Source organism: Chelonoidis abingdonii, chromosome 24, assembly GCF_003597395.2.
Source record: "Chelonoidis abingdonii isolate Lonesome George chromosome 24, CheloAbing_2.0, whole genome shotgun sequence".
NCBI lineage: Eukaryota > Metazoa > Chordata > Testudines > Testudinidae > Chelonoidis > Chelonoidis abingdonii.
Window position 1 is genome coordinate 6,623,591 of NC_133792.1, and position 20,754 is coordinate 6,644,344.

Here is a 20,754-nt window from a genome sequence, read left to right on the forward strand (position 1 = left end):
AGACTCAGATCCAAAAATTCCCTCCCTGACTTTGAAAAAACCAGTTTCTTGATTGGTCTCTGGTGCAGGTGTTTTGGTTTCCCTTTGTTAACCCTTTACAGGTAAAAGAAAATTAACCCTTAGCTAACTATTTATGACACCCTCCAAATCCATTTACTAGGACTCCAGGGGAAAAAAGAATCCTGCTAATTCGAGAGCAGGGTGCCTTTGGCCAAAAGGATCTAACTGATAATTATTTGTTCAATAAGAGTGAATTGTTGGCCGCTTGCCTGGGGTGAAAAGGTCCAGGCAGAGCTTGAGCCCACTAAATAAAGCTGAAGCAGGATGTAAGTGGTGTATAGACCCTTCACTGACTGCCTACACGAGGTGAATTTCACCTGGAGGGCATGATCCAACTCCCAATAAAATCTTCTGGAAGAATCCCATTTATTTCAGGGGCAGCTAGACTGGGCCCTAAATCAATATGATACTCAGTACACTGTGTAAGAACACAGGCACTGCCTGACTGGGTCAGCTTGGTGGTCCATATAGTCCAGTGTCCTGTCTGATAATGACCAGTACCAGATGGTCCAGTGAGAGGTGCAAGAAACCCTGCAGCAGGCAGAGGTGGTATGGTTTGCCACCTTAGGACATCTCTCCTGATCTTGAAGCACTAGAGATTAGTTTAAACCCGGAAGCAGGAGGATTATAACCTCCTCCAACTTTGTTTAAAAACATTTACTATTACAGCTCTGAACAGCCTTTCAAAAAAGAAGTTAGGGCTCAGAAAAGAGCTACAAGAATGATTTGGGGTCTGGACAGTACCTACATGAGCAAGGGTTTGTGGATAGTAGCCAGCTCTTTATTCTAGCAGAAAAAAAGACAATGAGATTCAGCGATTGGAATCCAAAGCTAGACAAATTCAGACTAGAAACAGACACTTTTTTTAAAAAAACAGTGAGGGTAATTATCCATTGGAACAACCTAGCTAGGGACATGGAGGGTTCTCCATCACTTTACATCGAGACTGGCTATCTTTCTGAAAGATCTGCTAATATCGATGTAAGCAGAGTCAGGATGAGCTCTACCCTGACATCTGGTGGTGAATTAGGGGAGTGTGGAAAGGAATTTTAGGTATTTGCATTGGCACACCCTCCCCACCTAGCATAGCCCACCACAGCCTGGGATGATTATTTTGACAGCTCTGGGATCCCCAATTTCTTTGTTATTGAGGCAGGGGAAAAAAAGTGGTGTCACCCTGATTATGTGAATGAGGAAGTATGAGACTGCTTTACGACAGAGATGACTCAACCTCAGTTAAGTAGTACTTGCTAGAAAAGGGTTCCAAAACCCAGTGAATTGAGAAAAGTTGGGGGGGACTGGTGTGTGTACCTGATGGTATGGGCCCCTTTTGAGGGCCTGGAACACCAATTGCACATCCTCTTTTTATCCACTGTTGAAGAGTAGAGCTCATTTTGATTCCATTAGAAGTCCATCTAAAGGCTGCTGAGCTGAATTCATGTTGGGCCAATGGTGCACCAGGGCTCCCCTACTACAAGCTGAAATTGCTAAGAGCTGAAATCACTGAGTGCAGTGTTAGCTAGTGGGGGAGCCTGAAGACCTATTGCTGAGTGGCTTGCGGGTCAGCTGGCGGAGCGGCACAGCTGGTGTAGTGGAGCTGGTCATGGTGAAGGCTGCAGCAGAACTCTCCCCCCCCACCCCCCTACCATTTCCACCCAGGCTGGGGGGCAAAACTCTGCAGATAAACTTTTGAACTCTGGGATGGCACTGACCAGAGACTTTCAGGTTGTCGGACTTTGGGGTGATTGGACTTAAGACCCTAAGGAGGAAAGGACATTGCCAAACGTACTTGGAGGTGGGTTTTTTGCTTATGGTTTGTGCTGTAATCCTGTTTGTGGTATTTCTCCAATGTGATGCTGTATTGTTTCCCTCCTTTATTAAAAGGATTTTGCTACACTCAGACTCCGTGCTTGCAAGAGGGGAAGTATTGCCTCCTAGAGGTGCCCGGGGGGAGTGGTATGTAAGTGTCCCAGGTCACTGGGTGGGGGCTTGAGCCGGTTATGCATTGTGTTGTTGAAACGGAACCCTGGATACTGAACCTGGGCCTTGTTGCTGCCAACTCAGAGGGACAGAAGGGTTACATCTAATCTCCTGCTCTCCCCACGGCTGGCGCTGGTCTCAGCAACAGCAGCCCCATTCACCTTTGCCTTGTTCTGGTCTCTGCTTTGGCATTTGAGTGCTACTTTGTGTATTGAGCTTTATGTAGCCGATGAGAATGCAACATTCACTTGCACCTGTTAATTCTTAGCTCTCCCACTCGGTCGCCGCATTCTGTTTGCTGTGAGGTTGCGCTGTGGAAAACTTAAACAGATGCAATGGCCCAGGAGGGCTGCTCATATGCTATTTAGAAATCCATTTTCTTACGTAATCTGCCTGGGTTTCCTGCATGGGGTGTTCCAGTGAGGCTACCTTTAACTCAGTTTCCCAAAGCCATTTATCTTTAACCAGGATTGATGTGCTGTGTCTGCGCTTGTTAAAACCTCATCCAACAAGACGACATAAACATCAGCCACAAGTGCCTGTTTTGTACAATACACATTGGCTGTGCCTTCTATGGGAGAGAGAGAGAAATGACCATAGGACTCATGCAGAATTGAACGTTGGCCATAGTAGGACCCCGGTATACTTTTAGCATTGATGTTGTCGTTGTTGTTGTTGTTCACCTTAGCAAAGTGATGTCTGATGCTTTTCTCAATGGCTTTTTTTCCCTTTTAGACTGAAATGCAATAACTTTTGAGCACTGCATCCAATCAATTGCAAAATTTTGGGGAAGGCAGACCCTCATTGATTTTTTTTTTTTTTGGTGACAAACGGGGAAAACCAGAAGAGAGGAAATATGAGGCACACAGGGCCCCTAGCATCTGGTTAGCAGACCCCCCAGCTTCAATCACCCCAGTAAATGTCTACAGATTTGAAAAAATGGTTGCTGGCAGCCAATAGCACTATATCATAATAGTACCCCCCGCCCCGCATCTCAGCTCTTCCAAAATGTCGATAGGCAGAGTGACTGACTTATAGCCTAGGCAGAAAGAAAAGTCATAAGAATGGTGGGAGTGGGAAGGAGGCAGGAAGGGTGAGTGGAGGTGCATACTGAGCCCCTGGCATGGAGGGGAGAATGGAGGACACTGGCATGGGGAAATGGACAGCGCATGGAACCATTGTTGGGGTGGGGATAGGGGGAAAGGGTGCCATGGGGACACAAACCTCCTGGTGTGGGGCAGAATGGGGACAATGGTATGAGTGTAAAGGGTGGGGGGGACACAGAGCACCTCACATATGAATGGAGGGGTTGCAGTGAGTCCATGAAACAGGGCTGCCAGGCTGGCATGCAGGGAGCTTGTGTGTGTGAGGGGAGAATGGAAGGATGCAGAATCCCTGGTGTGTGCAATGCACTCGGGTGACAGACTGAACAAAGCGTACAGCCCTCGAGTATTACTAGTTAGCACTTCTATGGTATTGTGCACATGTGATTGGATATGTTGCTTTGCTGCAGGTCTGCATTTTGGTTTTGGCTAGAGCCACTGGATGTACTGTCTCTTTCTAGGGTGAGACTAGAGGTGCCAGGATGCTCCTCAGGAACATGCAGAAAAGGAGATTTGATGTACAATACCAAGTTTTATTTAGAGTTTAAAATGATCAGTGATATGGCACAGTCAGGGTGGTAGGAATTTCCATTGTTCTCACTCCTTGCCATCCCAGCTCTGTTTCCCACAACACAGTGATGGCTTCTGTGGCTTTGGATGAAACATGAAGAAACACCCCAGAATGAAGCAGCCGTAAATTACAGCTGTCATTCAGTGGGGCAGCAGCCCCTAGGCAAGAGAGTCTATACAAATCTTGCCATGCTCCAGAGGGGTCTGGATGGAACCAGCGCCAACATCAGCAGGAGCCGGAAACAGTAGAAAGGTGCTCAGAGAGCTGCTCCCAGAGCAGAGACTCAACTCAGCTGTGATCTGTGTGAGGATTAATGCTGGAAAATATTAACCAAGTTAAACCCTGGGGTAGCTGGAAATGCTTGGATCCCATAGTGATGGGGTGCTCCATAAATAGATAAACTATGATTATTTTACAGCCTCTTTTCTCCTGCAGAGAAGACTCTCTACTCCCCACACATGCACTTGGCAAAGGCTTATTCAGAAGAGAAGTGGTGAGCCAGCATCTAAGGGCCCTGTCTCTCCAGTGGTAGGGGGAGCAGGCAAAGGCAGAGGAGGTGTGGGTCTGGGGTTCAGAGAAGTCTAAGGACTCCCATTATTTGCATTACAGGAATGTGGAATGGGGACCCCCCTTGCACACCTGAAAAGAGTCCCTGCCCCAAAGAGCTTGCAAACTACACAGACAAAGAGTGGGCAAATGGCAGCAGTACAGTCCTCATGTTGCAGCGAGAGATTCTGCACTAGAGCTGGAGATGCACTTCCCAGCCCGGGAGACATCCGTGCTGTAGCTCTGATCGAGCTAGTGCGCTAAAAGTAGCAGTGTGGCTGTGGCGATGCGAGCAGAGGTTCAGGCAAACTGCACAAGTACAACTTGTGTTGGTGAGAGAGAGAGAGAGAGAGAGAGACGCTTTTGAGTGGATCGGAGCCCTGCCCTCAGGTGGCTAGCCCAAGGTGTCACAGCCAAACTGCTGCTGATCAGAGCTAGTGCATGTACGTCTACCCATGCTGGGAATTACACCTCTCAGCTGTGGTGTAGTCTCCTACGTGACTTACCAAAGATGACAAAGGAAATGGATTGCAGAAGCAATACCTGAACCCCCATCTCTGGAGTCCTAGCCCACTCCCTTAATGACACGAGCTTCTAAGCCCAACTCAGTGGAGATTAAGCTTGTTGCTACTTAGTGTCTAGAAAGAGGTGCCACTTTGGCTCATACCCCCGGCCATGAACCCTGTAGCATGTGAAGCAGCTCTGTTAGTCGGGCAGCCAAGGCAGTCACAGGTGGGAGCCAAAGAAAATGAATGAAATCGGTGGTACCATAAGGAGGATCAGAGCATTAGCCATACTTAGGACCCAGGTGCTGGAGGGAGAAAGGAGAAGGCAGTGCCAGGAAAATGTTACAGGCAAGAACCAGAGAGCAGTTCTTCCATCGTGTGCCTGCTGGCTGAGCTAGACAGGCCTAAATTTCATCTCTGATTGTTTGTAGGAATAATTATATCCTTTGCCTGTCCTCCAGTTCACGCCATCTGCAAAGCTGGCATGGGCACCGGCCAAGTACATCCCATTCAGGTTGGACCAGTGACAGTCCTTGTACCACCAGGCCCCCTTATAGAGTGCAGCACAGTTCTGAGCATTTGAACCCAGGTCGTTGTCATGGTCTCTGGTTGAAAACTTCATGTCCTTGTGCGAGGTTAGTGAATCACCTGTGGAAAAATAGTTACTTTGTCACAAAGATGTTAGTGTTTCTTGTCTTGCCAGGGCCTGATCTCAAGCCATTGAAGTGGATTTGGGGCGGGGGGGGGGTGTGTCTTTCCAGGGATTTCAGGCCAGGGCACTTGGCATTATAGTACCATATGCTGCGCTGTCTCATGTGATCATCTGCTTAGTTCCCCAAATCCCAGCCAGTGCGGTCTGCCACAGGATGGCTTATTTCACTACCAGGCAGCAGGAAACCCTTGCTGTGCAGGGGAGAGGCTCTTATGCTTAATGGAGGAAGGAGGAGAAGGCAGCACATACACAAAAACGTGGGTAACGCCAACAAACCCTGGTCATCAGCACTGAACCAGGGACCTCTGGAGCTTAGTGCATGAGCCTCTATCATGAGCTAAAAGCTGACGGCCTGTTAGTGAAAGGCTGTAGCACAGATTCAATCTCTCTCTCTAAGTAGGGTGACCATCCATCCTTTTTAATGGAACAGTCCTGTATTTAAGCCCTATTGCAGGTGTTGCCTTTTTTAAAAAAACAGGCAAATTGTCCCCTATTTTCTGCTGCCCCGGTAGGTCAGTCAGCGCAGCCCTGGCCGTGTCTTGTTTGTGGCTGGCGAGTGAGTGCAGGCAGGCGGTGGCTCATCAGTGAGAGCATGTGGCGGCCTCAGGCCGGGAGGAGAGGCAGGAAGATGACACCTCATGTAGGACCAGAGGCAGCCCTGTGTGTGAGAGGCTGGGGTGTGTCACCTCTCACCACGTGAAACCTTAAGCTGGAGTTCTCAACTGGGATCTGCAAGCATTTTCAGGGGGGTCACTGGGTGCTGATGCTGAAACCCAAAGCCTGAGCCTCCCATGGGGCTGCAACCCTGGTCCCTGGCGCCCGCTGTGGGGCTAAAGCTGGAGACGTGGGACTGATGCCCCAATCACTGGCTCCTGCCCCCAGGCTGAAGCCAGAGCTGCAGGGAGGCTGGAACCCCCAATTCTCAACACCCACTCCAGAGCTGAAGCTGGAGCTGCGGGGAGGCTGGAGGCCTCAATTCCCTGTGCTCACTGCAGGGCTGAAGCCAGAGCCATGGGGGAGGGGTGGTTTAAAACTCTGGCCACGTCTAGACTACGCGCCAGATTGGCGCGTTAAAATCGATTGCTCGGGGATCGAAATATCGCGTCTGGTCTGGACGCGATATCTCGATCCCAGAGCGTGCTTAGATCGATTCCGGAACTCCAGCTAGACGACCGGACTTCCGGATTCGACACAGCGAGCCGCGCGGATCGATCCCGCGCGGTGAAGACGGGTGAGTAAATCGATTTTAGATATTCGATTTCAGCTACGCTATTCTCGTAGCTGAAATTGCGTATCTAAAATCGATTTTATCTCGTAGTGTAGACCTGGCCTCTGATGTGCAGCACCTGCCACAGGGCTGAAGCCAGAGCTGGGGAGGGAGAGGGAGACTGAAGCCCTGATTCCTAGCGCCCACTGTGGGACTGAAGCTGGAGCCGTGGGGCTGAATGCCTGAGCCCTGGTGACCTCAGCGAGGCTGAATCTTTGGATCCCCAGTGCTCTCCATGGGGCAGAATCCCCCTGAGCCAATGGGCAGAGTTGGGGGCACCAGGAATGTTGCCACCCCAACAGCAGTGCATGTGAAGAGGTATCCCGGGGTCAGAGCCACACCTCCCACACACCTCCTTCTCTCTCTGCCACCTGGCCAGTTCGGAGGTGGGAAGCTGGAGCTGGGCAGTGCAGGGCAACTGCCATGGAGCAGGTAGCCATGGTGTTCTCTCCTCTCCTGCTGGCTGCTCCGCAGCTCCCAGCCCCCCCGTTTCTCACACAGCTGAAGAGCTGTGGGGGGAGGGGGCTGGCCAAGCCCTCAAGGAACAAGGACTGCACCCTGAGCTACCCCACTGCCTGCACACAACCCCCAGCTTCCCCCTCCCTACATCCTGAGCTGTTTTCAAACTTTTTGAGCTGGACCCCCCCACCTTTGAATTCTAATTTTTGGTTGCGCATCTCTCCTGTCACAGCCCAGACAGGCTGGGTGGCCTTCTGAGGAGAGTCAGGGGGTGATGGTGGAGCTCCCTCCCTGGACCTGCAATGTGGAACTGGCTGGAGCCCTGCTGGCCCCTGCCCCCCAAAATAGAAGTCATACTACACCTATGCCCAAGGCTGTCCCCCAGACACTGAGGCCCCCTTGCCCTGCTGGGCTGTGGAGTTTTTATAGCATGTTGAGGTGTGGGGGGGTACTGCATAGCTCTGATTGCTGTTGAATACGAGCAATTTTACAAGGTGTCTCGTATTCAGCATAGGGCAATATAGTCACCCTATCTTTAAATGGTCTTGGTGCCACTCGATGGGACAGAACACCACACCCAAGGAGGTGTGCGGGTTACACGTACTTTTAGTGGGGATTGTGCTGGTAACTCAACAACTCTTCAAAAAATATATACTCATCTCAATGGGGTGAAAGCTGGGTCTTCTCACTCAGCAGCATGACCACATTGCCCTGTGATTTCACACCATTACAAGAGGTGCTTTGGGAATGAGGTCACTAGAAGAACGCAGTGCTTTGGGAATGCTATTGCATTGCATCTCTTCAGCGCATCTGTGGTGGCAGCGGGAGTACATGAACGCTGTAGCTTAGAGCAGAGACTCGACTGGCCTCCCACCTCACTACCTTAAGGTTTCTTCTCTTGTGCTCTTTAAGGACAGGCATCTCTAATCAGACAAGTGGTTACTAGAGCCCTGGTGGAATTTCACATCAATGATGTTCAAATGGGTTCAGAATTCCTAAAATTGCAGTTGTCGCTAGTGAAATCAACTTAGAGATTTGGAGGCTAAAGTACAAAAACAATGGGCCATTCTGGTGCTGGTTTACAACCTCTGAGACCCCTGATTGCACAGTGTTAATCAACACAGCATTTGTTGCAGTGCTATAGGGAAGATTCCTGTTCTCCAGTCCCTCTGTCAGTTTTCCTTGCCTGGAACTGAGTTTCCAGCTGCTGTAAATAAATTTGATCCTGTGTCTTAGATGCACATTCCCCCCAGCCCCCAACAGATTAAACAGTTATTACAATCAGGGAGGTATTTATTTTGCTTTTGCCACAAGATGTCCTCTCTCTGTTGGTTGGGCCTGTTTTTCTTGTGCTATGAAAGGTGTAAGACATGCCCAGAACCTACCTGCAGTGCCTCCAATAAAGTCTCCAAGAATCAGTTTGTATTTCTCCATCTCTCCTGCAATCTTGAATGACTTGTACTTGGCAAACTGTGTGTTGTTTTCAAAGTCTTTGAGGTCAATGCGGAGTTCATGGTTTCCTGTTTAAAAACAATGTGATCATGAAACACAGTGCAAAAGCAGAATGTGCTCAATTTTCTTGCACCTGAATCAGCCCGATATTTGCAGTAGGGCTGGCATTACCAAACTGACTTCTACCCTAGTAGCAAACAGTGCAGCAGCATCTGACCCCTTGCTGAGAAGAGATTTTTTTCCATCACTTTGCCCCTTCTGTAACCATTTACACCTGTGCAAGTCAGAACGAGAGAATTTTACATTCATTTTTGCATTGCAGAGCAAAGAAGTCTGCCCCGGAGTATCCAGAGCCATCTCCTTTCCTGAAGTTCACTAGTGCCACTGCAGGCTTCAGCCATCAGACGGCGGACAGCCTGTTTAAAGACCTTTCTAGGTTTTACATGATCCATCCTCTCTTTAGAGATACAGCGTTCTCTGCTCCAGCCGCTTTTCCCAGAAGGTTTGTCAAAAACAGGCTCAGTCCCCTTATCACTATTTTCACCATTCTTAGTGTGTCTCACTGTTCCCTTTAATGAGGAGGGATTAGACTGAAAAACTACATCAGTGATTTCTTACCAAGGGATGTCAGCAAGTGGATATTGTCATTCCCCAGCCAGAATTCTGACTGCTGGCTGCCAAAACCTCTCTTGTACGAATCCCAGTTGCGGAAAAAGTTCTCAGATCCATCTGCCCGTTTTTGGAAAACCTACAGGAAAAGGAGATGGGCTCATGTAGGAAACTGAAGAGCGGTGTCTGCCTTTAATAAAAGCTGGGCAAAGGAGGGGAAAAAAAGACCCCTCCCCCAGTCTCCAAGGGTACATCAAGTACTCATGTAAATGGCTTCAACCCATTTCAGTCTGAGGTGAATAACTGCTCAGCCCCTCTGGGGTAAATGTTCACTGTGGAGAATGGTGCATCTAAATCCTCTATCCACAGCATTGAAAGTATATCTGTGACAGAGTGAACTGTCACATGATGGTGAAGGGAGGGGGGGAACCTAAGACACTGATCCAATTAACCAATCCCCTCAGACTGCTGGGAGTAGGAGGGGTCTAGGTCTATATAACCCAGACCCAACTAATCTGAGAAGTTACAATGCCCAGGGGAATTGGATGCTGAAGGAGTGTTGCAGGGAAAACAGTCTCAGAGAGGAGCAGCAGGAGAGGCAATTGCCTTTGGGGGGTGGGGGGGCAAGGTACTAAGGCTGGGGAGAGCTGGGTACAGGCGGGGGACTGCTTCCCTAGGGAACTTTGGACTAGCATGCAAGGCAAGAGAACTTATGGGGAAAAGGAACCAAGGACTTTTGGTGTAGATGATGATAAACTAAATATTGATACAGCTCCTATGTTTTCTCTGGCTTCCGCCCCCTCTGGTGGTCAGGCCACCGTGGCCCACCAGGCAATAGCTTAGTGGCAGTATTCAATAACTTCAAAGTCCTTTGCATCAGCTCTTACGAAAAGGGTGAATTAAACTAGTCTCTTCAAAAGAATTTAAACCTAACATCAGTGAAACCTATAGGAATGTAATTCAGTGTCATTAGCTTGCAAAGAACCTGCTTTCTCTCATCCTGGGACCCTCCTGTAGAACGAGCTTGTGCCTCTGATAGTTGTGCACGCTTTATTCTCACTTACAAGCCATCCCCCACCATCTGTGTCCATGTCACACAACACAGTCCTGGCGTTACAGTCACTGGGGTAGATGGTGTACCAACCGCTCAGGGCGTTCCCTCTAACTAACAGCTCCTTGCAGTTTTTTGCTCCTAGACAAAACCAGAATTTAAAATACTTATTAAAAGTCAAAATGATTGCAAGCTGTCTAGAACAAAAACCGGCTAAAGAGATCTCACAAAGCCCACTTTACTGGAACTAAACCTCTGTGACAGAGCCAGGGATTGAACTTGGATCTTCTAAGTGCCAGTCTAGTGTCTTAAGAGCAAAACCAGCTGACGAAGGGCAGAAAAATCCTCAATTTTTAACTGTCCGGGGGCCTGGGCATCAATCTAGGCAACCCTCCCATTGAGCAGCATGATGTCTGTGTATTGTAGCCCTCACAATGGTGCTGGCTTTATTAGCCTTCTCATACATTGAGTGAGTGCAATAACCGAAAACTCCATTCAGTGGTTTTAGCTCTGAAATCGAGGAAGGTTCTTTAAAGACACTATCCATTTCAAATGAGCTTCGCCATTGGGTATGTGCGTTTGTCATGGCCAGGGATATTGTGACAAACCCTACGACAGCTGGGGGAGAATCAAATGTGACTCTGCATTCTGAAGCAAGGTTCCGTGTCCCCAGAGCAGAATGAACTGACTGACCAGAAATTCCAGGAAACGCTCACCTTTCTTACACTGGACACTGTCCAGCTCTTGCTCTCCTGTGCAGGAAAATGAAATCAGAAAGGAGTGACTTGATAAACTGCTCATAGTGTCTAGCATAAAAATGCTTGTCAATTATGACTATGTGCCTCTGGGTTTGAGATGCACAAACAGTGCCATAAGATCAGTGTTAAGTTTGCTGGATTTGTATTTTCATGAGCCATGATTCCTTGGTGGTTCTTTCACTGTCGACTGGATGATGCATTCCCACCAAGGGAGAGGAGTTGCAAGACGCCTGCCCTCCTTAGATGAGAAGGGTGTCTTATGGCCAGGCAACAGCCAGGGTCAATTTTAGTCTGTGCACTTGTGGGAATTCTCCACACACACACACGAGTACTTTGAAGGTGCAAATAGCTTCCAATGCGCTGGGTAAAAAGCAGGCACAGAGCTCATCCTCTTTGTTTTTGTTGGACCATGAAGCAGGCCAGCCATGAATGGGAAAGCAGGTTGCACCAGCCCTCCTCCACCCGGGACCCTCAGAATGTAGCATCCTTCCCCTGTGCACTAGGGAACGTGGGTGGGGTGTTATAAGAATTTAGATCTATTAATTACTCTTCGTAATCTTTGGAGGTAAGGAGCTATAGGGGAGCAAAGGGTTATTAGTCATCCCATCTCTTATAGATGGATACTTCTTTATTTAAGCAGGAAACTGGCCTTTCCCATCCTCATGTGAATCCTTGGAGAATTATGGGCTAACTGGGTCATTTTAACTGAGACCCCTATGCAGAATGGCTCTGGCTCAAATCTGATTAATTTGTACGTTAGAAATATTCCTGGTACTTGAGTTCTGGCACTGGCCAAAAAGTCATCTGTGTGTAATTAGGGGAGCTGTTGCAACACTTGGATGGCCACATGTTGACATGTTTTTGTTACGCTAAAAAATGTTTCATTCTGCAGGCTTCACTTCAGTTATGAATGTTACAGAAATATTGTGGGGGGGAAGGGGAAGGGGAATCAGTTTGTTTGTGTCCTGTGCTTTTAAATGTAGTTCTACTCTGAAGAGTGACTATGTACAAATGGCCCTTTCTGACTCTGTTAACACTTCAATAGCTATTATTCTGGATACACAAACTTCTTAAAATTGCTCTTTATTCAGGTTACCACCTCTGTGGTACAGTATGTTAGACTCTTCTTCTGGTGTCACATCAACAATACTGTTTACTAAACTCTGATCACTTAGAATTGTGTAATCCCAACAAAATCAATAGGACTGCATAGCATTTATTAAGGGCACAACTTGAACACTATAGTATTCCCCAGGTATAAATGAAGGCACTTGTTACTGGTGGTGATGAACAAAAAGGGAAGAATCCAGCATGACTCTCAGATCTCAGGCTGAGTTTGCAAGGCTGGTAAGGGGGGAAACCTTTTACTTGTAAACTAATCAGATTTCTAATGGAACCCTTGAGAGATGGGACCCCGCTGTGTTACTTCAAAGAAATTCCTTTTTAGCTCAGAGCTGCACTTTAAAGATGAAACTCCTAGGGCTCTTGGCATGAAAGGGGGCAGAGGTTCTCACCTAGTGTTCCAGGTGCTCCAGGAGATCCTTTATCGCCTAAAGAAAGAACACAGGGTCAAATCCTTGTGATACTTGGAGATGAAACCCTGATCTGTGTAGTCTTAAGCAATGCCTCACTTTAAGGCATCCAAGCTTGGAAATGTGGCCCCAGTGTATGACATGGATGTGCTATGAATGGAATTACTGAAGCAAGATACTTCAGTAGGATTCTGCTGAATGTGTCCACCAGGAAGGTATTTCAGAGGGCCCCCTCTGCCTGCCTAGGTGCTGATGTCAATCTCCAAAGGCAGGACTTGGAAGGCCTGGCACATACGATAATTGGGCCCATCCTGGACTCTACTAGCTGTCACAGTCCATCACTTTAGATAATGTGGCATCATAAAATCAGACAAGAAGAATGATTTGAGCTCTCACCTTTTGGACCTGAGGGACCAGCAACACCTCTGTCCCCTGATAAGAGAATGGAAAGGATTAGCAGAGTTGCATGCATCTCAGAGTTGTGAGCTAAGAGCTGAATTTCTTTTAGGATAAACATCTGAAGGCAAATCCTTTTCCCCTGATCAAGACCTATGGCAAAGGTTTGGCTTAGGAGCTCACTGCATCCTTGCCAGGCCATGGAGTGTTCTCTGATCACTACTGTGTCCTCAGACCAGGAGCAGTCTCCAGTCCAGCTGTTGCTCCTCCTCTTGACCTGGGGAATGGCCAGTGGTTCCACCACTCCATTGATCTGCTAGATCTACCTTCAATCTTGCCCTTGCCCACACCCTCCCTGTCCTGTCCCTACTCTCCCTCCATAGCAGGAGAGTCTCTGGAGCAGGGTTCCATGAGGCACAGGTGATTTATAGCCCTGTGTGGGTTCTTGGTATTCTGCCCCTGCTACCTGGGCAGAAAATTGCACCCATTCATTTTTGGGCATGGCCCTTCATGGCTACAAAAGAGGGGCTGGGATTTAGCCACTTTGTACAGTCAAAGGAGTATAAGAACGGCCATACTGGGTCAGACCAAAGACCCATCTAGCCCAGTATCCTGTCTCCTGACTGCGGCCAATGCCAGGTGCCCCAAAAGAAGCATATACTCCTTGGAGAGAAGACACAAATGCTTTTAGGACAGAGGCTGTTATCTCTATCACCTTCCAAGAGCACAAGGTTTTCCACTGGTTACTTTACCTTTCAGCCCCTGTGGTCCTGCCTTCCCAGGGATTCCCTGTGTTCCCTGAACACCTATACAACACAGAAAGAGAGTAAATATCTTACAAGACAAATGTTGACATGTTACATTTGGGAGTTCCCTCTTTGTGCTCTGCCTTTAAAGCCAGAGGGTGTAGGGAGAAGTTGCTCGTACTGGAGACATTAATGACCTTGTTAAGCTATGTAAACTGTCCCCAGGTACCATGGTGATAGGTGCAATAAAAAAATGAATTGAAATGCTATATTTGCTATTTTTGGTCAAATGACTGCCTGAAAAATGTTCTGGCAGCAAAATTTTTGATTTCACAGCAACACTCCCACACAGTGGGAAGTTTGAATAACCCTGAAAGTTTTAATCTTGATGGGCTAAATTTCAAAATAGCTCACATCCAGCATTCCAGGCTTTAAAAACAAACACTTCCACCCCACCCTTGACCACTTAGTTCAATACCTTAGTGATAGCTGAGTTCTTTTGTAAATCTGACCCTATGAATATCTGAAATTTAGTGGGTTCAATATTTATTGCCTAGAGTGTTTCTTGGGGACATCATTCATGTACAGTATATTGTCCCCACCATGTGGGGACCTAGAAGACAAACAGTTCATTTCTCTATACATGGCACCCCTTGTGTTTCCATTGTGAACTGCCAATCGGGGGAAATGGACACACTATGAGAACAGAGTTCTTTTAAGTTCATGTCTGTTGCAGAGTGAGTATCTTACCCCCATCATAGGAATTATTGCCTTAACTTCCCCGATTACAGAGTATCTCCAAGGACTGAATGTTTATTATTGTCCTTGGTGGCCTCAGTGGGCAGATCCATGCTAACTCTAGTGTGCTGGCTCAGGATCCCAAGGCTTCCATGACATGGACTATTACACCAGATGGTTTGGGGGCTAAACTCTTCTTTACAGGCATGCTCTGGATGCTGTCTTTGGGATGGTGTTGGAAATGGAGGGTGACACCATTGAGGGTCAACATAGCGCCTCCAGTGTGATATGGGGGGGGTGGGGTAAGGGGACTATTCCCATGCCACTTGTGGTGGTGTACTTCTGTGCATGGCCTGATATCAAAAGTTGATGGACCAAGCGGGACTCTGTATTATTCAACTATGGGTCAACACTGCCATCAGCTTAGCAAGGAATGATTATTGCTCTGGTGTCCAATCATTGACAGATTGTTGCCAAGAGGTCCTCACAAGTCACCATGGGGCTCATGATGGATGTACTAGAAGGGGAGGTGATGACAGTGCCTTTAGTGCTGGACCCAGACTGCATCTAACAGACTGGAATACAGAGACTTTTGCATTTTCTTAGCTTCAACCACAGCGCTAGCAAAAAGAAACACTTCTCCTCTACTAAAGCATCCAGGAGACCTCAGCCAGCAGGGTTATTCAGGGTGTAAGGCAGGTGAATACATCCAGAATGCTTTCCCTCTGGGACAGAATAGCACTTCTTCCAGGGTGAGGACTGTTCCATCTGTGGAAATCCATATCAAGAGCATTTGGCACATGCTCCAGAGTCCATGTCAGAGCAGGAGATGACCATGGGCATGGCTTATCTAGGACAGTGTTCAGTTAAGTCACTCTTCGGGGTGGAAGAGGCACTGAGGAAGTTGGGCATGATCACCTGTTTACTGGGCACAACTATTTGTCATTACCCTAGGCTGAGCCACAAACGTTTGTGGAGCATTTAGACTAGTGCCCACGTTGGGCTAATTGCCAGTTAACTGCTATTAATCAGTTAACTCTACTTAAAACAGGACCACAGTCTAGCGTTGGCAAACCTTCTGTAACTGGCTCCTGCCTTTGGAAAGCAGCCTTCCTCAGGGGCTGTGAGATATGCAGGCTGGTAAGCTTCAGATTGTGCTGTTGGGCTCAGCCAGCCAGGTTATTGACTGGAGTTTGTACGTTCAGGGTTAGCTGAGGTTTCAGGAAGGTCGAGATGTGGGAGGAGTTTGGTGTGACTGTTTTCTACACAGCTTGGCTACTTTTGTTATAAACATCCTAGTTAGGGTTGCCAATTTTGATTGGGCGTATTCCTGGAGGTTTCATCACATGACCATTTTTAATTAAAGATTAATCTTGATTCCCAGAGACTCCAGGACAATCCTGGGGGGCAACCCTAATCCTAGTGCTGCTACTCTTTAAAACAAACAAAACAGTGTCCAAAAGAGAGCTGAGTTACAGATAGTGTTGCTAAATGCTGGTCATGAGAAGACATGACATACAATAGATCCCTAAGTAACCCAAACATCAAATCACAGACATCTCAAAACTAAGGTGACACGAACAGTCCTGATACCAGCCTTCTCCGCTGGTTCATGTCAAGAACCTATTAAAATGAAGAAAAAATAGAGAAATCATTCACCCTTCTATCCATCCTCCTCATCACTCAAATCAGGTTCTTATTCAGTGCCTGGAAATGTACCTTTCATTCCTGCAGCTCCTGGGTCACCTTTGGGTCCTGCAGCACCAGCCATGCCAGGGCATCCTTGGAGAACGGCAAGTTTATCGGAACCACTGAGTCCCACTATCCTCACTTCTGGAGTAACAAATCAACAAATGACTCCTGTAAGAGTCTCCGGAGCTGAAACGGTCTTCAAAGGGTGGCGGTGGTGGGGAACCTCATCAGATACCCATTTCTGGGTACTTGTAGGGCCCTATTGCCCCAGCATCTGAGCACTTCAGTCTAATATATTAATCCCCATGACCCCCATGTGAGGTAGGTCCTGCCCAATGTCACAGGAAGTCTGTGGCATGGCAGGGACTTAACTATGGTCTCCAACCTCCTAGGTTAGTGACCAAACCATGGGACCATCCAGCCTCCTGATCAAATCCTGATCAGAACCCACAGATTTCCTTTGTTAGCTATAAATGCAAAAATAATCATCTCTCTCAGAAATGAAATACATAATATACTGCTGTGAAGATGATGATGATAAAACTGTTCATACAGATCAATTACTACTATATCTACATGTATTTATTAAACTGGTTCTTCTTCAAAGATAGGCTGATCCTATGATAGCAGCGGGAGAACCACAGATCATGGGTGGTTCTCTGAAATGGATCAATCTCCTAGGTCCTGAAATTAAGCAAGAGCTGCTAAGATTTCTTGTACTCACTGATTTGGGCCAAGTCAGAATCTCACATGAAATAGGTTTTCTTGAGATGTCTTATTAATATGGCTTCTGGTCTTGGATGAAACCAGGAAATCCACTCAAACTTCAGAAAAGCTGGATTTGGTTCAAGAGGGGTGTGTGTATGTGTGTGTGTAAGTAAACTCAGGCTGGCTCTTATTTATCCAAAACCATGTGGGCCTTCTTTAACTTGCTGACATGTTGCAATCTTGAGGCACAAGAGACCTCATGAAGGATGGGATTTCATTCTGTGTTTCTCTATTGTAGCAATTCAAATATTATGGCATTTAAATGGAAGGCTGTGAGCAATTTTTAATACTGTTGAGAGATTCCACTTATATAAACAGCACTCTTCTGTTGATAGCATGTTCAAGATAGACATCAAAATGCCTCTGTATAGAGTCCCACAGATCTGTTGTCTGATACAGCATTCCGGCAATATGCTTTGAACAGCATTGTTGTTGATTAGAGAGGGTTAGATAACGAAATGCTGCAATTATACAACAACTGCAAACCACCTTCTCTTTAGAATTTATTTTTGCCCTGGAAAATCTGATAATTATTAATTCTATGTACTTTGGGGCCTCTCTCCTATCTGAAGAGGCCAGCCACAATAGAGAGAGGTTATAAAATAAAGTCTGTAAAGAGTCCATTCAAATCTACTTTGCTCTCAATAGTGCAAAGGAAGAAATAGGAAGAACCATATCTTTGAAAGTAGCAGATTTGTCTCACCTGGGCAGGTGTCTTCTGTCTTGGCAACCACTGCTGCTATGGAGAATAAAGTGATGAGGGTTTGCTGTGTCGCTGTCTCCATGGCAGATGCTTTCTCTGCTTCAGCTTTTCAGAGCAACACAAGCCTTATATAGGCAACAGATAAAATAGTAAACTCCACCTCCCAATGCCTCACCCTTTCATGCTCCATGTTCTCTTTCCCGTGAGATTGTGTCAGGGGAAAATGACACAGATGTAGTCACTCAATAGCCATGATGACCTAATTTTAAAACTCAGATGGCACTTATGTTCCTGTAAATCTGGCTTTGGGTGTGCTTTATAGGAGAGTTTCAGCTATGACAGTCAGGCCACATCAAACTTTTACTGCATGAGGGACACTTTCATGTGTTGTCACTATTACTAAACATTGTTGTAGTGTAATAAATGTACACAGTACTTTGCAAACCACAGAGTAAGATAAGCTCTCCACCCCAATACACTCACACTGTGAAACTGATAAGGAAAAGGTAATAGCGGGAACTAGCTCATTTAAACAAGAGTGTTGGTCTAGGAAGAGTTCTAAGGAGACTTCTGAGAACAGAGGGCTGTGACAAAGTGGGAATTTTCTGTAACAAAGATATGAATGATATGCATGACAATGACTCCCTTGACTAGGGATTGCTATCCGGTGGGTGCAGAAAGGGTTAAAATGCTCCCAAGGCAGAACAGGACACATGAGGTGCTTAAGTCATGAATGGGACCTTAAGGACTGGTGGAAACTCACCCAGATCCTTCGTTGCTATGGAAAGACAATGGGAACCCTCACCCCCACCCCCAGGACCGAACAAATGACCCCTAACAACTGGGAACATGTAAACTCAGCACAGGTTCTGCCGGAGAAGGACAAGGACCAAAAGGGATCAAGGAGCCGTGTGAAGAGTTTGCCTTTGGTGAGACACAGGGACTCTCTCTCCTGGCACTGAGAGACCCACCCAGAGGGAGACGGAGCTTGGCTGGAGAGAGCCCTGGTGCTGGCCAGTCTGAACACTGTCTTCACCTTTGTTTCTCTGTGGGCTTCCCTAAGGACTTCCCAGGGCTGGAGTTCAGTAACTAATAAACCCTGCTCCGTTTTGAAAGGCTGCCTGGTGTCCCTGCAAATATTGCTGAAGTGCATTGATCCTGAGACAGGGCAAGAAGTGTCTGAACCAGGCGTTTATCTCAGTTGGACTCTTTGGGCCGTGCTCATAGCGTGAAATGGGGGGTCTGGAGGCCAGAGGTTCAGCCTCAGAAGAACCGAGGCTGCACGGTCCACCCTTGCAGAACAGCGGGACTCCTTGTCACTCTGACACGCTGAAGGGGCTCCTCCAAGGGACTGTTCAAAAGCTGGGGTGTAGCACAGATCCTGTGGATCTGTGACACAGGCATTTGGTGGACCAGCAGTGGGAGAAATCAACAAAGCAGAGGGTTAATTTCTGCCACAACCCCCACACTGAAGTCAGTGGGATTGCACTGGCTGTAAAGGTGACAAATTTGCCTCACTGTCGAAAATTCCTGATGTTTGCCCAGTTCACTGGCTGGGACAATGTTTCCAGATACTGGCAAGAAACTTAATCCAGTTGCTTAATTGCTCATTTTTTGTTCTAAGATATTCACAGTTCTGGCAAACAAGGAGGACTCTCCCCTGACTCCCGTAACGGGATGTCTTGCATCATTGTTGGCTTTCCCTTCCCTTATGAAAGGATCAGAATGTGCCTAGAACATACCCGACTCACCCTTAGCAAAGGCTCCAGCTTGTATTTCTCACTCTCCTGAAGTTCTGAATTATCTGTACTTGGCAAACTATTTTCTGTCAGAACTCAAAGATCGATGTGTAGCTCACGATTTCCTGTTAACCGAAAGGGAGCCCAAATTGTTTAACATAGGTTGATAGCACAGGCCTATCATTGTCTTTGCTTTTACTGGCCCAACTGTCATCGTCTGTGCCAGCAGCAAATTACAACTCCCTTTGCATCAGATCAGCTGTGCTGGTCCCTATGAGGCCTCTGTTCTACCCATTCTTTCCACCTGCTCTGGCAGGACTGCGGAAGTAGCAGGAGCAGTGTCCAGATCCAGGTCGCCCATACAGAGATGTAAGTGATGGTGGTAGCTTGTACTCCTTCCTTGTATATCTCGTGGTTCAAGACACAAACTACCTGTACCTCTGAGGTTCTGGTTTGATCATATTTAGAATACATGTGCTGAAAGGTGTTAATGACTGCCATCAAGCATGACTGCTCTGTAGCTCAAAGACACAGTTCTGATAGAGCTCTTTCATTCGGGCTAAATGGATGGAACAATTCAATTTACCTTTCTGTTGTGATAGCTGACAGTATAAACCAGCCCTGTACCATGCTGCTGGTTTTCTGCCTCCTTTTCCTTGGCTCTCAGGACCGGTTCTCTGGCTTGCTGGTTTCCTTCTTACAGCTGGGGGGTCACAGTCCGTTTCTCTATTAGTCATTTCCATTCTTTTGTCCCACTCTCCCAGATTCCCACCTCTGATGCCTGTAACTCTATCTCGGCTAGTTTGAGTTGTGTGCTCACTGAGGGCTCTGTCTTTGCCCTCACTGCCTTCAGCATGTCCACTCACTTTTACACTTCCTTGGTTCTGTTTCCTCACCTGAAATAAACAGAAAATAACTGTAACCTTTCTGGAACTCTTCCCAGCCTCTGCCCTTGAGGGTCACGCAAGGCTGTCTTAGCAGTGCTGGAAGCGTAAATCTCTGTTACAATACCAAAGTAGCATTGCTGTCCCTCTGCCTCAGCAAGAGTAAGCTTTGTTGGAGATGAGGCTTGTCAGCTCCCTGCCGCTCCAGTTTGTCTTCCTCACCAGCAACACTCCTCAGGTTTTCTCCTGGCCCAGATGTTGTCTAGCAGGTAACAACCAGTGAACTCCAGCCCCTGGGTGCCTCAGATGTTTCTTTGCAATGCACAGCCCTGTTGTAGCTTTCCTACTCAGATTTGAACCTTAGCGTTCATAAACTGAGAAGCTAGCATGAACCCCTCTAAGCTTAATTACCAGCTTAGATCTGATAGCCTGCCACCAACCAGGAATTCCAGTGTCTGGTACACTCTGGTCCCCCCAAAACC

General features: G+C 47.3%; 1 protein-coding gene across 1 annotated transcript; it reads right to left on the reverse strand.

The window, feature by feature from the left end:
• Positions 1-4,812: 4,812 nt before the first annotated feature.
• On the reverse strand, positions 4,813-17,743 carry LOC116823281 (ficolin-2-like). Its single transcript, XM_032777742.2, has 10 exons — positions 17,650-17,743; positions 16,206-16,319; positions 13,755-13,808; positions 13,003-13,038; positions 12,589-12,624; positions 11,033-11,068; positions 10,330-10,457; positions 9,275-9,404; positions 8,590-8,724; positions 4,813-5,414 (listed from the first exon to the last, which is right to left on the reverse strand). Exons 1-10 carry the CDS (start codon positions 17,729-17,731, stop codon positions 5,161-5,163), a joined length of 1,005 nt encoding a protein of 334 aa, XP_032633633.1. The 5' UTR covers positions 17,732-17,743; the 3' UTR covers positions 4,813-5,160.
• Between the last annotated feature and the right edge of the window lie 3,011 nt (positions 17,744-20,754).

Bases quoted from the DNA above. Each gene is read 5' to 3' on its own strand.
- LOC116823281 (XM_032777742.2), bottom strand. From the start codon at position 17,731: ATGGAGACAGCGACACAGCAAACCCTCATCACTTTATTCTCCATAGCA. The intron at 8,725-9,274 runs GTAAGAAATCAC...GTTTTTAAACAG, and splicing joins CCACTTGCTGACATCCCTTG to GAAACCATGAACTCCGCATT. The intron at 5,415-8,589 runs GTAGGTTCTGGG...ATTTTTCCACAG, and splicing joins CTTTATTGGAGGCACTGCAG to GTGATTCACTAACCTCGCAC.